The sequence below is a fragment of the Bufo gargarizans genome, unplaced genomic scaffold (genome assembly GCF_014858855.1).
Source record: "Bufo gargarizans isolate SCDJY-AF-19 unplaced genomic scaffold, ASM1485885v1 original_scaffold_1454_pilon, whole genome shotgun sequence".
Lineage (NCBI taxonomy): Eukaryota > Metazoa > Chordata > Amphibia > Anura > Bufonidae > Bufo > Bufo gargarizans.
The window spans coordinates 328126-345766 of NW_025334367.1; the positions used below are offsets into that span (position 1 = coordinate 328126).

The window sequence follows — 17641 nt, forward strand, 5'->3', positions numbered from 1 at the left end:
TTCACCCCTCCCACTAGAATGTTCTAGTCTAGCAAAAACTGTATATAAGGAGAGCAGTCAAAGCCCCTAGTGTGCTGCAGTTAGGGACCAGTGCTTGGAAGAGGAGGCTCATGCCAGCCTGCATGAGCAGCCAGAAGAAGACACTGAGATTGTGACGCTAAGCCACAGACCATTGGTCACTAGCCCGGTGACCAAGGAGCCACCAAGGCTACTGAGCTACAGACCATGGGCCCTTGACCAGGATGCCAGCCTTCTGAGAGAGCGGGACAACTAACTCAGGCCTTTCCTCAGCATCAAACCTTTCTTCTGCCAGGTAGGAGACTTTGCCAGACTACTGCATGACCAGAAGAAGACGCCGATACGGGAATATGCTGCCACAGACCCTGGATCACCAGCCTTGGACCAGGGTACCAGCCTTCTGAAGAGAAAGAGGGAAAGCTAGCTCAGGTCTTTCCTTAGCATCAAACCCTTCTTCTGCCCAGGAGGAGACTGGAGAAGGCAGCCCACGCCTTACGATCCCTTCCCGATAGCAGCAACACGTGGTGACACCTTGACGGTGTCCGGGGGACCCTGCGTACCGTTGGGGCCACCCCAGTATTATAGTAGTTCTATTCTTGCACATAGTGGGAACCATTACAGTTATATTTGTGTACATCTGATCCACAAAATTTGCAGCAGACTTACCTCTGTATTTTACATCCGATATGGATATGGTTATGGTTATGGTTATGAAGGGTGGGCTTAAACATGGACATATAGTATAAAAAAAAACACAAACACCACTAGATTTCTCCCTTTTAACTGTATGGGCATTTAGACAATAAATGACAGTTGACATATATGACATATAAATGACATATAATAAATGTATGCGGGACATGTCGCACTCAACAGTATATATCTTTCGAAAGTACATGCTGAAGTGCACATTACTAACCCTTCCCTGTACAAGCAGAGGGACAATTCTGCTGAAAATAAAAAGGGTTAATTTTAAAATCCTGTAGAAAAAAGAAGTCCCGCATCTTGGGTGTCACCCCCCTCAGGTACCTGGAGCTGTGTACACATTTTTTACACATATTATCGTACGGGAAGGAAAGTCCCATTTAAAATGATGTGTAATAAGCTTCAGGTTTAGCTGCTGCTCTTGCATCATAGATTGGACTGGTAAGTGCTATGATAATCTTCAGCCTCCATGAGGAGAGGCTGAGTCTCCTCCGACACTGCTCTCTTCTTCCGTCGGCACGCCAAGCTCACAATCGATGCAATCACAGCTGTAATCAGACCCCCGACCACTGCCGCTCCTACAAGCCACTGCCAAATTTGTCTGGCCTCTTCCAGATAACGCAACAAGAAATCTTCAATGGAGTCTAAAAAAGGGGTAAATGAAATGGTGTTAACAAGAACTGAAAGATTTTCTTTAAAAAAAAAAAAAAAAAAAAAAAAAAAGGAAGAAGGATAGAGGATTATATATCTCCATCTTATATATATTAAAATTAGTTTCTGTCTGGACGTCTGTCTGTCCTTTATGCGCGACCAAACAACTGGACAGATCTTCACATAGGCACATCAGGTGGACGGGAAGGTTCTAGACCGGGTCTCAGCTCTAGGACATAACGTTCCCGAGATATTCCCAAAAAATTAGCCGCCCCCCCCTCCAAATACAAGCCTGCAAGTCTTTCTCTTCAAATCCCAACTGCTATAAACAGTTTTACTCCAGGTTTCCATAATAACCCAGTCATTTTTCTTTACTGCTTAAGGGGGCGGGCACAGTGGAGGTCATTGTTAAAGGGGCGGGTACTGTGGAGGCCACTGTTATGGGGGAAATTGTCGATATCTTTACGGCACACGGAAACATAAAATGAAATAGATTAAATATACTTGTGTGAAGCCGGGTCCTTCTGCATATATATATTATACACACACACACACACACACACACACACACACACACATATATATATATATACACACATACACAGTATATGAGTTTCTGTCTGGACGTTCTTTATGCGCGACCAAACGACTTGACAGATCTTTACCAAATTTGACACACAGGTACATCAGGTGTCCGGGAAGGTTTTAGACCGGGTCTCAGCTCTCTAGGATGTACCGTTCCTGAGATTTTCCCAAAAAATGACCCAGATTGGCCAATACAAGCCTGCAAGTCTCTCTTCAAATCCCAACTGCCATAAAACACAGTTTTACTCCAGGTTTCCATAACAACCCAGCCATTTTTCTTTACTGCTTGAAAGGGGGGGCACTGTGGTGATCACAGTTATTAAATGGGCGGGCGCTATGAAGGTCCCCGTTAAAGGGGTGGTCACTGTTAAAGGGGAGGGCACTGTGGAGGTCATCGTTAAGGGGCGGGCGGAGGTCATTGTTATGGGGGAAACTGTCAATATCTTTTAACGACACATAGAAACTTTAAATGAAATAGATGAAATATACCCGTGCGAAGCCGGGTCCTTCTGCTAATATATAAGGCTTTACACAGGTATATCCAATCTATTTCATTTAATGTTTGTGTGTGAGGTTAATATATCCACAGTGTTCCCCATAACAGTGACCTTTATAGCACCCCTCCCTTAATAGTGACCTTCACAGCTCCCTGCCCCATAACAGTGTTCTCCACAGCAGCCCATCCCCTTAACACTGACCCTACACAGAACCCTTAACTGACATCCACAGTGGTCCTGCCCCTTAACAATGACCTCCACAGCACCTTGACCCCTTAACTATGACCTCCACAGTGTCCCAACCCTTAAGTCATCCCACAATTTCCCACCTCCTTAAAGTAGCCTCTACAGCGCCCTTCCCCATTAACAGTGGCACGCCCCCTTAACAGTGACATCCACAGCGTTCCACCCCCTTAAGTGACCTCCAAAGCGGCCCGCCCACTTAACAGTGCCCTCAACAGCGGTCCACCACCTTAACATGGACCTGCACAGAGTTAGAGAAACCTGGTGTAACTGTAGGTCAAGACTGAATAACCTGCGTGTTTCTATCGGATAAAAAGGGTCATGTGACTGAATGGCAGTTAGAACGTGATTGAAGCTGCAAGCTCCTATTGGCTTATACATTTGAGAAAGATAGCATAAAATCTAATTTAATACAAGTTAGCAAGGAGTCCATAGAAGAGATTGTGGCGCCATTTTTTTGCTACACAGCAGCCATGTTTTTCTAAACCTGGCCAACCCCTATAATTAGTGTTGAGCGAATTTCAGGATAAATTCGATTAGCCGCAAAGCCGAATTTCCTCGTGGTAGTTAATCGATTTTACCTGAAATAGTGTAGAACAAAAAAATAAAATAAAAAAAATCCTATTTACCGCCTCAATTTGCTTGCGACAAGCCGGCTGCCGCCTTCTTGCTTGAAGATCTCGCATGAGTGACAGAGGACGTCACCACGCCTGCCAACGGGCCACACTAGATTTGACGCCAGTTATTCAATCAAGATGTCAGGTGCCGTCGTGAGCAAATGGACGAGGAGAGTACGATTTTTTATTTATTTTTTATTATCCGCTATGAACGCAGCATCTGAGAGGTACAATGATGGGGAGCGGCGCAGTTGGCGTTCCTTGCCATTGCACCTGCAAGAAATGCGCTTCGTAACAAATAAATTGGTAAAATTTGGCAAATTTTGGAATACTTCGCTGATCTCTACCTATAATAGAGGTATACCCAGGAGTGCACCACCAGAGAGGCCAGGTGAGGAGATCGCCTCAGGCAGCACCAGGTAGGACAAGAGGGGGGCAGCGGAAGGGCCATGGGCAATGATTGCTTTCATTATGGCAAAGGGGTTAGGTTAAGAAATTGGCATTAGTGCACTGTTTCAGTTTTCGCCTCAGGCAGCAGAAAGACTAGGTGCACCCCTGGGTATACCTCTCAGAATAGCGTGTTAGATCACTCTTAGGGTCCATTCACACGTCCGTTGTTTCTTTCCTGATCTGTTCCGTTTTTTGCTGAACAGATCTGGACTCATTCATTTTCAATGGGTCCTGAAAAAAAAAAATCTGACATTGTGCTGTCCGTTTTTTTTCAGGACCCATTGAAAATGAATGGGTCCAGATCTGTTCTGCAAAAAACTGAACACATCAGGAAAGAAACAACGGACGTGTGAATGGACCCTTATACTGAGCAGTAGTCTTCCGATACAATCTCCTGGTCTTAGGGCCGTTTCGCACGAGTGGATGCCGTGCTTGTCATCCGCAGCGTGAATGACAGCCAAGCTCCACACTGGACAGCAGAGACACGGAGCATTAACATGACCGATAATGCTCAGTGACTGATCTTTTTACTACACGGTCACAACTTTATCTCACTGTGGTTTTGTAGTAAAAAGATCAGAGAGGCAAAGAGCATTATCAGTCATCTTAATGCTCCGTGTCTCTGCTGTCCGGAACGGGGCTTGGCTGTCTTTAACGCTGCGGATGACACGCACGGCATCTGCTCGTGTGAAACAGCCCTTAGAGTTTATATTACTTTCAAAGGAAGCTAGAGAAGTACCGCTAGATAGATAGATAGATAGATAGATAGATACACACACACACACACACACACACAGTACATACACAGACATGTGTGTATACAGGTCCTTCTCAAAAAATTAGCATATTGTGATAAAGTTCATTATTTTCTGTAATGTACTGATAAACATTAGACTTTCATATATTTTAGATTCATTACACACCAACTGAAGTAGTTCAAGCCTTTTATTGTTTTAATATTGATGATTTTGGCATACAGCTCATGAAAACCCAAATTTCCTATCTCAAAAAATTAGCATATCATGAAAAGGTTCTCTAAACAAGCTATTAACCTAATCATCTGAATCAACTAATTAACTCTAAACACCTGCAAAAGATTCCTGAGGCTTTTAAAAACTCCCAGCCTGGTTCATTACTCAAAACCGCAATCATGGGTAAGACTGCCGACCTGACTGCTGTCCAGAAGGCCATCATTGACACCCTCAAGCAAGAGGGTAAGACACAGAAAGAAATTTCTGAACGAATAGGCTGTTCCCAGAGTGCTGTATCAAGGCACCTCAGTGGGAAGTCTGTGGGAAGGAAAAAGTGTGGCAGAAAACGCTGCACAACGAGAAGAGGTGACCGGACCCTGAGGAAGATTGTGGAGAAGGACCGATTCCAGACCTTGGGGGACCTGCGGAAGCAGTGGACTGAGTCTGGAGTAGAAACATCCAGAGCCACCGTGTACAGGCGTGTGCAGGAAATGGGCTACAGGTGCCGCATTCCCCAGGTCAAGCCACTTTTGAACCAGAAACAGCGGCAGAAGCGCCTGACCTGGGCTACAGAGAAGCAGCACTGGACTGTTGCATGTCATTCGGAAATCAAGGTGCCAGAGTCTGGAGGAAGACTGGGGAGAGGGAAATGCCAAAATGCCTGAAGTCCAGTGTCAAGTACCCACAGTCAGTGATGGTCTGGGGTGCCATGTCAGCTGCTGGTGTTGGTCCACTGTGTTTTATCAAGGGCAGGGTCAATGCAGCTAGCTATCAGGAGATTTTGGAGCACTTCATGCTTCCATCTGCTGAAAAGCTTTATGGAGATGAAGATTTCATTTTTCAGCACGACCTGGCACCTGCTCACAGTGCCAAAACCACTGGTAAATGGTTTACTGACCATGGTATTACTGTGCTCAATTGGCCTGCCAACTCTCCTGACCTGAACCCCATAGAGAATCTGTGGGATATTGGGAAGAGAAAGTTGAGAGACGCAAGACCCAACACTCTGGATGAGCTTAAGGCCGCTATCGAAGCATCCTGGGCCTCCATAACACCTCAGCAGTGCCACAGGCTGATTGCCTCCATGCCACGCCGCATTGAAGCAGTCATTTCTGCAAAAGGATTCCCGACCAAGTATTGAGTGCATAACTGAACATAATTATTTGAAGGTTGACTTTTTTTGTATTAAAAACACTTTTCTTTTATTGGTCGGATGAAATATGCTAATTTTTTGAGATAGGAAATTTGGGTTTTCATGAGCTGTATGCCAAAATCATCAATATTAAAACAATAAAAGGCTTGAACTACTTCAGTTGGTGTGTAATGAATCTAAAATATATGAAAGTCTAATGTTTATCAGTATATTACAGAAAATAATGAACTTTATCACAATATGCTAATTTTTTGAGAAGGACCTGTATATGTTCCACGATCACTCAAGAACGCAACAGATTTCAAAGATCCCTTGCTACCTGGAAAGAAATCTTGTGAGGGTCTCAGCTCTCTAGGACGTACCTGTCACGGAATGTGTACAGGTAACAAGGCAAAACAACATGCATAAATGACTCGCTGGATCCAACAGCTAAGGAACAAAAGGGAGACCCCTGTAGAAGACCTGGCACTTTCCCTGGCTGCTTAGCCTATGCATAGATCCGAATGGTGGAGGTATGCATATCCACGTACCTTGACTATATAACCCCTGAGCACCCTACAATAGTGAGGGGACACGACCACCGGCTCCCTACACCAGACACGGAGGGAGTCAGGGTCACCTGGGATCCAGCAAACAGAAAATAACAGATAACAGTTTAACACTTAACTTTGTAGAGGAGAGGAGAACCAGATGGGCATGCACACACACTCCAGGAAGAAATATAAGCCGCCCAGAAAAGCCTTCTGGGGAAGAATTTAAAGGGAAGCAATTAGTCCAACACATGACAGCTGAGAGAGGCTAAGGAGAGGAGGAGCTGAATACCACAACACAGAAACTCAAAGAGGAGTTTCTGAAAGGCCTCTGTCAGAGCTTCTCAGCTGTCTGGTTGTGACAGTACCCCTCCCTCTACGAGTGGACTCCGGACACTCAGAACCCACCTTCTCAGGATGGGACCTATGGAAAGCCCTGATGAGACGAGAGGCTTTAATGTCCGTCACTGGGACCCACATCCTCTCCTCAGGACCATACCCCTCCCAGTGAACAAGGTACTGAAGAGAACCGCGGACAAGACGAGAATCCACAATCCCAGAGACCTGAAATTCAAGATTCCCATCAACCATATTCGGAGGAGGAGGCAAAGGCGAGGGTACAATGGGTTGAACATAAGGTTTCAATAAGGACTTATGAAAAACATTATGGATCTTCCAAGTCTGAGGAAGATCAAGACGGTATGCAACAGGATTGATGACAGACAGGATTTTGTAAGGCCCAATAAACCTAGGACCCAACTTCCAGGAGGGAACCTTCAATTTGATATTCTTGGTAGACAACCACACCAGATCACCAACATTCAGGTCCGGACCAAGCACACGTCTCTTATCTGCCACACGCTTATATCTCTCACTCATGCTCTTTAGATTATCTTGAATCTTTTGCCAAATAGATGACAAAGACTAGGAGAATCTGTCCTCATCAGGTAAACCAGAAGACCCCTCTCCCGAGAAAGTCCCAAACTGTGGATGAAACCCATATGCACCAAAAAATGGTGACTTATCAGAGGACTCCTGACGACGGTTATTTAAAGCAAACTCAGCAAGGGACAAAAAAGAACACCAATCCTCTTGATTCTCCGCCACAAAACAACGCAGATATGTCTCCAGATTCTGATTGACGCGCTCTGTCTGACCATTCGACTGCGGGTGGAAAGCAGAAGAGAATGACAACCGAACCCCCAAGCGAGAACAGAAAGCCTTCCAGAATCTGGAAACAAACTGCGTGCCCCTATCAGAGACTATGTCTGAAGGAATACCGTGCAATTTGACAATGTGATCAACAAATGCCTGCGCCAGCGTCTTAGCATTGGGCAAACCAGGAAAAGGGATGAAATGCACCATTTTGCTAAAACGGTCCACTACCACCAGAATCACAGTCTTCCCCGAGGAACGAGGCAGGTCCGTTATGAAGTCCATGGACAGATGTGTCCAAGGACGGGAAGGAATGGGTAAGGGAAGGAGAGGACCTGATGGCCGTGAATGAGGGACTTTGGCACGAGCGCAAGTCTCGCAGGCTGCCACAAAACCCTCAACCGACTTACGAAGCGCAGGCCACCAGAATCTCTGAGCGATGAGATCCAGTGTGGCTCTTACCCCCAGGTGCCCAGCAAGGACCGTATCGTGGTGTTCTTTAAAAATTTTGTGTCTTAAAGCGAGAGGCACAAACAACCTCCCAGGAGGACAAAGATCAGGAGCCTCTGACTGGGCTGCCTGCACCTCTGCCTCCAATTCAGGAAAAAGAGCAGAGACCACCACACCTTCAGCCAAAATGGGACCCGGGTCTTCAAAATTCCCGCCTCCCGGAAAACAACGTGACAGGGCATCTGCCTTCACATTCTTAACCCCAGGGCGGAACGTAACAACAAAATTAAACCTAGAAAAGAACAATGACCATCAGGCCTGTCTCGGGTTCAGACGCTTGGCTGACTCCAAGTAGGCCAGATTTTTATGGTCAGTAAATACGGTAATAGGGTGTCTGGCTCCCTCTAGCCAATGGCGCCATTCCTCAAAAGCCAACTTGATGGCCAACAATTCCCTATCTCCCACATCGTAATTTCTCTCTGCGGAGGAGAGTTTTCTTGAGAAAAAGGCACACGGTCGCCAATTGGCAGGAGAGGAACCCTGAGACAAGACCGCCCCCACACCCACCTCAGAAGCATCAACCTCAACTATGAAGGGTAAAGAAACATCAGGTTGCACCAAGATGGGAGCGGAAGCAAAACTCTCCTTGATATCAGAAAAAGCCTTACGCGCCTCTACTGACCAAGAAGAAAAATCTACCCCCTTTCTGGTCATATCAGTGAGTGGTTTAACAATAGAAGAATAATTCAAAATGAACTTCCTGTAATAATTGGCAAAGCCCAAAAAACGCATCAGCGCCTTTTGATTCTCAGGAAGCTCCCACTCAAGCACAGCGCGGACCTTCTCGGGGTCCATGCGAAAACCAGAAGCGGAGAGAAGAAACCCCAGAAATTGAATTTCTGGAACCGCAAACACACATTTTTCCAGTTTCGCATATAATTTATTCTCCCGCAGAATGAGCAAGACCTGACGTAAGTGTTCCTTATGAGTTTTGAAATCGGGAGAAAAAAAAATCAAAATGTCATCCAAATACACCAATACAAATTTTCACATCAAATGATAAAAAATGCTGTTCACGAAATGCTGAAAAACGGCTGGGGCATTCAAACCAAAAGGCATAACCAAATTTTCAAAATGGCCCTCAGGGGTATTGAAGGCCGTCTTCCATTCGTCCCCTTCTGACCCTGACCAGGTTGTATGCCCCTCTTAAATCTAATTTGGAAAAGACTTTAGCCCCAACAACCTGGTTAAATAGGTCCGGGATCAGAGGAAGCGGATAAGGGTCACGAATTGTGATATTGTTCAGCTCCCTGAAATCCAGACAAGGTCTTAAAGAACCATCTTTTTTCTTAACAAAGAAAAAACCAGCGGCAACAGGTGACTTCGAGGGTCGTATGTGTCCCTTTCTAAGACTCTCAGAGATATAAGTACGCATAGCGATCCTCTCAGGTTGGGAAAGATTGTATAAACGAGATTTAGGCAGCTTGGCATCTGGGATGAGATTAATAGGGCAATCGTACTCCCTGTGCGGGGGCAAATCCTGAACTCCACTCTCAGAGAAGACATCCGAAAATTCAGAGAGAAAAGATGGTATAGTCTTAGTAGCAACCTCAGAAACAGATGTCATGAGGCAATTCTCTCTGCAAAAGTCACTCCAACCATTTATTTGCTTCGCTTGCCAATCAATGGTGGGGTTATGCTTAGTGAGCCAGGGCAGCCCCAACACCAGAGGGGTGGGCAAACCGCTAAGGACGAAACATGACACATCCTCAACATGAGCATCACTCACAATCAAACGGATATTGTGAACTATGCCCTTTAATGATTTCTGAGAAAGTGGAGCGGAATCGATGGCAAAAACAGGAATATCCTTTCTCAAAGCGCACACCTGGAAACCATGAGTTATCGCAAATTGATTATCAATGAGATTGACCGCTGCTCCACTATCCACAAAAATCTCACAAAAAATGTTCTTGCTCTCTAGCGCCACCCTAGCCGGCAGGACAAAACGGGAACTACAAGCAAACGGAAAACCTTCAATTTCCGCCTCAACCCTGCCAATAGTAACAGACGGAACTTTTTTCAAAGATTTTTTCCTCTTTGTTTCTTTATTATACCCAGAGAACTGCCTGAATCTCCTAGAGGGACAAATATTTGCCAAATGATTAATACCTCCACAACAAAAACAAACCGTCCCATGCGGGCTGAATCTTCTATTGTCAGAAGCAATCAACCCCAGCTGCATGGGCTCCTGCTCAGAAGGGGCTGACAGCGACTGAGACCCCTGCGCACAGAATGGGACCGCTGCACAGTCCTGGGACCGAGTATGACATGAAGGAGAGATCTCTCCTCTCTCTCTAAGACGCCTGTCAATACGAACGGCCTGAGACATAGAGTCCAAAGAAATAGGCCTTTCATGAAAGGCAAATGCATCTTTCAATCCCTCTGAAAGACCATGGCAAAATTGACTTCGGAGTGCAGCATCATTCCAACCAGTATCAGCTGCCCATCTCCGAAATTCTGAGCAGTATATTTCTGCGGATTGTTTACCCTGGCATAATAGACGTAGTTTAGACTCAGCCAGAGCAATACGATCCGGATCATCATATCTGACCCAGGGCTAAAAAGAATTCATCCACTGAACGGAGAGGCCGTGCCCCCTCCGGCAGCGAAAAGGCCCAGGACTGAGCGTTACCTCTGAGCAGCGATATAATGATCCCCACCCTCCGTTCCTCATCTCCAGAGGAAAGGGGAAGAAGGCGAAAATGGAGTTTGCAAGCCTCTCTAAAACGCACAAAATTCTCACTACCCCCGGAGAACGTATCCGGGAGCGAGATCTTAGGCTCAGAACAAGCTCCATGAACGCAAGCTGAACCGGTCACTTGAAGCTGAGAAAAAGTCTTACGGAGGTCAGCTACCTCCAATGAAAGACCCTGGAAGCGTTCAGCCAAAAGTGAAACCGGATCCATGCTTAAGACGGTTTTGGCGGCTTATAATGTCACGGAATGTGTACAGGTAACAAGGCAAAACAACATGCATAAATGACTCGCTGGATCCAACAGCTAAGGAACAAAAGGGAGACCCCTGTAGAAGACCTGGCACTTTCCCTGGCTGCTTAGCCTATGCATAGATCCGAATGGTGGAGGTATGCATATCCACGTACCTTGACTATATAACCCCTGAGCACCCTACAATAGTGAGGGGACACGACCACCGGCTCCCTACACCAGACACGGAGGGAGTCAGGGTCACCTGGGATCCAGCAAACAGAAAATAACAGATAACAGTTTAACACTTAACTTTGTAGAGGAGAGGAGAACCAGATGGGCATGCACACACACTCCAGGAAGAAATATAAGCCGCCCAGAAAAGCCTTCTGGGGAAGAATTTAAAGGGAAGCAATTAGTCCAACACATGACAGCTGAGAGAGGCTAAGGAGAGGAGGAGCTGAATACCACAACACAGAAACTCAAAGAGGAGGTTCTGAAAGGCCTCTGTCAGAGCTTCTCAGCTGTCTGGTTGTGACAGTACCGTTCCAGAGATATTCCCCCCAAATGACCTGCATTAGCCAATACAAGCCTGCAAGTCTTTTTTACATCCCGACTGCCATACACACAGTCACATGTCCCTTATCAGCCAATAGAAGCTCGCTGGCCCTTAGTCTTCACATACACAGTTTTACTCCAGGTTTCCATAACAACCCAGCCATTTTTATTCACTGCTGTAGGTCAGTTTTAGGCTAGAGCTGCACAACACATAGGGCACAACTACACTGCTACAGGTGTCACGCGACATCAATTTATGTCACACAACAATTTTTAAAATGATAGGCTGTGGTGTTGCACTGCGACAAGCGACATGCTGCGACGTGACAGTCACAGAAAAATCCATCTTTGATGGATTTTTTGCAACTGTTGTGTCGCAGTATGTCATATGTCGCAGTGCAACACCACAGCCTATCAATCTAAAGATTGTTGAGACAAAATGTCGCACGGCACATGTCGCCGTGTAGCCCTAGCATTAAAGGGGCAGGGCGCTGTGGAGGCAGCTGTTAAAGAGGCGTTCACCTAGATGTTACTGTTAAGGGGGAAGGTCAATGTAAAAGGGGCGGACACTGTAGAGGTCACTTAAGGCAGCGGGGTACTGTGGAGGTCACTGTTAAGGGGGCGAGCCCGAGGAGGTCACAGTCAAGGAAGTGGGGTGCTGTGAAATTCACTGTTAAAGGGACGAGCTGCTGTGAAGGTCAAAGTTAATGGGATAGGCTGCTGTAGAGTTCCCATTTTAAAGTGGCGGGGCATTGTGGGGGGGGGGTCAGTGTTAAGGGGCGGGGTACTGTAGAGGTCACTTATGGGGATACTGTCGATATCTTAACGACACACACAAACATTAAATGAAATATACCGGAACGAAGCCGCGTCCTTCTGCTTGTTCTACTATATTAATTCTATAATCGTTACAGGTGGACAAGTCGACTTGACAGCGGCTACAAACCTCATCTTAATTAACCGGTGCAACCAATTTAAGGTCATGGAGTAAAAGATACCATTGGAAGGAACTCCGGGATGAATTATTAAGACAGGGCTAATGCGCGGTATCGATCCAGTCGGAGTTTTAATACACAGTCTCCTGCTTGGTCAAGCAAACTTTCATCCATCAGTACAGTCCAATAATGCAAACATCTCCTATTGACCGTCTTGTTTACAGGAGATCTGTAGCCCCCAAGACAGTCATAATAGGGTCCCCCGGGGTATCTTAAAACTGTGTTGTACATCTCATGTATCCTCTGGTTGTATCAATAACGTAAGATCTACTACGTGCGGACGCTTGTGTCGGCTCCGACACCATTGATCATATTCTAATGCTCGCCGATTCTGAAGATGTAAAAGTGCTGAAACATTCATATGTAGAAGATTCCAAAGAAAAAAAAATTGTATATATATATATATATATATATATATATATATATATATATATATATATATATATATATATATATTATACATATATATATATACATACACACACACACACACACACACACACACACACACACACACAGGTCCTTCTAAAAAAAATTGCATATTGTGATAAAGTTCATTATTTTCTGTCATGTACTGATAAACATTAGACTTTCATATATTTTAGATTCATTACACACCAACTGAAGTAGTTCAAGCCTTTTATTGTTTTAATATTGATGATTTTGGCATACAGCTCATGAAAACCCAAAATTCCTATCTAAAAAAATTAGCATATTTCATCCGACCAATAAAAGAAAAGTGTTTTTAATACAAAAAAAGTCAACCTTCAAATAATTATGTTCAGTTATGCACTCAATACTTGGTCAGGAATCCTTTTGCAGAAATTACTGCTTCAATGCGGCGTGGCATGGAGGCAATCAGCCTGTGGCACTGCTGAGGTGTTATGGAGGCCCAGGATGCTTCGATAGCGGCCTTAAGCTCATCCAGAGTGTTGGGTCTTGCGTCTCTCAACTTTCTCTTCCCAATATCCCACAGATTCTCTATGGGGTTCAGGTCAGGAGAGTTGGCAGGCCAATTGAGCACAGTAATACCATGGTCAGTAAACCATTTACCAGTGGTGTTGGCACTGTGAGCAGGTGCCAGGTCGTGCTGAAAAATGAAATCTTCATCTCCATAAAGCTTTTCAGCAGATGGAAGCATGAAGTGCTCCAAAATCTCCTGATAGCGGCTGCATTGACCCTGCCCTTGATAAAACACAGTGGACCAACACCAGCAGCTGACATGGCACCCCAGACCATCACTGACTGTGGGTACTTGACGCTGGACTTCAGGCATTTTGGCATTTCCCTCTCCCCAGTCTTTCTCCAGACTCTGGCACCTTGATTTCCGAATGACATGCAACAGTCCAGTGCTGCTTCTCTGTAGCCCAGGTCAGGCGCTTCTGCCGCTGTTTCTGGTTCAAAAGTGGCTTGACCTGGAGAATGCGGCACCTGTAGCCCATTTCCTGCACACGCCTGTACACAGTGGCTCTGGATGTTTCTACTCCAGACTCAGTCCACTGCTTCCGCAGGTCCCCCAAGGTCTGGAATCGGTCCTTCTCCACAATCTTCCTCAGGGTCCGGTCACCTCTTCTCGTTGTGCAGCGTTTTCTGCCACACTTTTTCCTTCCCACAGACTTCCCACTGAGGTGCCTTGATACAGCACTCTGGGAACAGCCTATTTGTTCAGAAATTTCTTTGTGTGTCTTACCCTCTTGCTTGAGGGTGTCAATGATGGCCTTCTGGACAGCAGTCAGGTCGGCAGTCTTACCCATGATTGCGGTTTTGAGTAATGAACCAGGCTGGGAGTTTTTAAAAGCCTCAGGAATCTTTTGCAGGTGTTTAGAGTTAATTAGTTGATTCAGATGATTAGGTTAATAGCTCGTTTAGAGAACCTTTTCATGATATGCTAATTTTTTTAGATAGGAAATTTGGGTTTTCATGAGCTGTATGCCAAAATCATCAATATTAAAACAATAAAAGGCTTGAACTACTTCAGTTGTGCGTAATGAATCTAAAATATATGAAAGTCTAATGTTTATCAGTACATTACAGAAAATAATGAACTTTATCACAATATGCTAATTTTTTGAGAAGGAGATATATATATAAAAAAAAATCTCATGTCCTATTATTGTCTGATTACAGACAAGGATAGCACTGTTCTGTTAGGGGCCGGACGTTCCATTCCGTAAAATGTAGAATGCCCATGACCGCGAAACATCCAGTCGTGTGCATGAGCCCTAAATTTGATTCATTAGATTTTTTTTTTCTTTCATCCCACCCCTCATCTCACCATAGGTATGTGCTTAAAGAGGACCCTTCACTCGTATACAAACTAAAAACTAACTATCTGTGGGCAGAGCGGCGCCCAGGGGTCCACCTGCACTTTACCGGGCGAACGGAGCGGCGACCAGGAATACTAGTAAGTGCAGGTGGACCCCTGGGCGCCTCTCTGCCCACAGATAGTGTTAGTTTTTAGTTTGTATACTAGTGAAAGGTCCTCTTTAAAGGCTCCAAATTCCCTGTCTCACAAGTCTGTCAATTTTTCAGATAAAGGCCTCTTGCACACGAACGTTGTGTGCCTGTGGCCGTATTGCAGCCCGCATACGGCGTGTCCGCAATACATGGGCACCGGCCCGTGTGCACTCTGCATCAGAGATGCGGACCCATTCACCTGAATGGGTCCGCAATGAGAGAACAGAAGAACACATCGGAACTCCACGGAAGCACTATGGAGTGCTTCCATGGTGTTTCTAAACGTGCCTCCGCACAGCAAAAAATAAAATATATATATTAATAATTATAATAATAAAAATAGAACTTGTTCTATTTTTTTTTTTTACTGTGCGGACGGCTCATGTTGAATGGGTCTCAATCTATCCCGGCCGTCGCGGTCCCCAATGCACAACGTTTATGTGCAAGAGGCCAAACTTTGATTTTGAATTTCTGACTACACATCCAAGCCTTCACCTTCTGCAGCCCCCACTTCAAAAACATTTCTTTAACCTGCTCGAGTCTTCTTCAACCTTGCTTAAAGGGGTTGTCCAAGTTATATTTATTGATGACCTATCCTCAGGATAGGTCATCTATATCAGATCGGCGGGGGTCCGACACCCCCGCCGGTGAGCAGGTGTAATTACACCCAAGGCATCTATTCATTTAAAATGGTACGGATCGCTCCTATACAACGATCCGTACCATTGAAATAAATAGGACGGCTTGGGTGTAATTACACCTGCTCACTGCTGCAGATGCAACAGCTATAAGGTAAACCGTAAAGAGGAGGCGGCGCTGGCATGGCGCGCGCCTTCTCTTCAAACAGCTGATCGGCGGGGGTGCCGGATGTCGGACCCCCGCCGATCTGATATTGATGACCTAGCATGAAGAAAAAAAAAAAAAATGAATAAAAATTAAAATCACACACACCACATCAACCTCTGTCTCTATAACCTCCCATCTCTGATACCTGCAACCCTCCTACTCGTCCTCAACTCATCTGCCCTGCCAATCTACCTCACCTCGGTCCTCCACTGCCTTTCCCCTAACTGGCTGGCCACTGCCAAGAGAATTTATTTTAGGATACTGACAGACATGCAAGGCCATCCATAAGCTGCCTCCCACCATACATCTCTGCCTTAGGCCTCTTTCACACTGGAGTCCGTTGCCGTATTGCGGACCGCATTTGCACTACGGAGTGCTTCTGTGGGGTTTCGTCCCGTACTTCCGTTCCACAAAAAGATAAGACATGTCCTATCTTTTAGCGGAACTGCCGGATCCGCCTAGGCTGCCCCATGGACTCTGCTCGTGCATTGCGGCCTGCATTTTGCGGGCCGCAGCACGACCAGGGGGCGCACACGCCAGTGTGAAAGAGGCCTTAATCTCCCAATACCACTCCAAAACACGTCCCCTCCAAAACATTTCTGCCCTAATCTTTTATACCTTTCCACAAGTCCTCCTCCCTTACATCTCCGGCCTAATCTCTCAATATGTTCCCACAATCTTTCCTGTACATACATGTCTGCCCCAATCTCCTGATACCTCCCTAAATATAATCTTTAGTTCTCACAAGGCCTTCTCTGTTCCCTCCATCATCTCCAAGATTATTCCATCCTTTATATTCTGGAAATTGCCAGTCCAGTGAGTCACATACTTCACCATCCAAACTTTCAAAAGCAATCTAAAATCCCACCTCTTCAGACGAGCCTACAACCTGCAATAACCTTGCTGTCACTTCATCTGAGCAGCTTCTACTCTTGCAGTTACTCCGTGGTTCACAGTTTAAAGAGGACCTTTCATCGGTCCAAACATTGTGAACCAACTATCATGACATATACAGCGGCGCCAAGGGATCTTACTGCACTTGCTATTATCCCTGGGCACCGCTCCGTTCTCCCGTTATGTCCTCCGGTATCTTCGCTCACTTGGTTATAGTAGGCGGAGTCTGCCCTTGTTCTACTGGGCGTCTCCTTCTCCTAGGCTGTAGCGCTGGCCAATCGCATCTCAGAGCTCAGCGCTGCGATTGGCCAGCGCTATAGCCTAGGAGAAGGAGACGCCCAGCAGAACAAGGGCAGACTCTGCCCACTATACCCAAGTCCCCTAAGTCTCCGCCTACTATAACCAAGTCCCCGAACATACCGGAGGACATAACGGGAGAACGGAGTGGCGCCCAGGGATAATTGTAAGTGCAGTGAGATCCCTGGGTGCCGCTGTATATGTCATTCATGATACTTAGTTCACAATGTTTGGACCGATGAAAGGGCCTCTAAGTGAGTAATGTGATTTTTCTGTGCGTTCTATGGAGCCCAAGAGCTGTATTTGGGAGAAAGGGTTAATTTACTGGACTTAGAATCAGTTCCTCGTTAAGGGCAAATAGTTGGCAACGCAAGGCCATGTGCACTTTGTATTGACTTGAATGGGTCCGCGATCCGCAAAATACGGCCAAAAGATACATGTTCTATCTTTTTTGTGGTGCGGAGATACAGACCTGAAAGCCCACAGAAGAACTTCCGTGGGCTTCTGATCCGTGCCTCTGCTCTGCAAAAGATAGGTGAAGTCCAATCTTCGTATCTTGAGAATCGTGGACTCATTCAACTC

The 17641-nt window shown here is 45.8% G+C and overlaps 1 protein-coding gene across 1 annotated transcript in view; it reads right to left on the reverse strand.

Moving 5' to 3' along the window:
- Nucleotides 1-796: 796 nt before the first annotated feature.
- Nucleotides 797-17641, reverse strand: part of TYR (tyrosinase) — a 47397-nt gene continuing 30552 nt past the window's right edge. Inside the window, exon 5 of the mRNA XM_044274079.1 lies at nucleotides 797-1367. Coding sequence (XP_044130014.1) covers nucleotides 1150-1367 — 218 coding nt within the window. The 3' untranslated portion in view covers nucleotides 797-1149. The remainder of the gene's footprint in view (nucleotides 1368-17641) is intronic.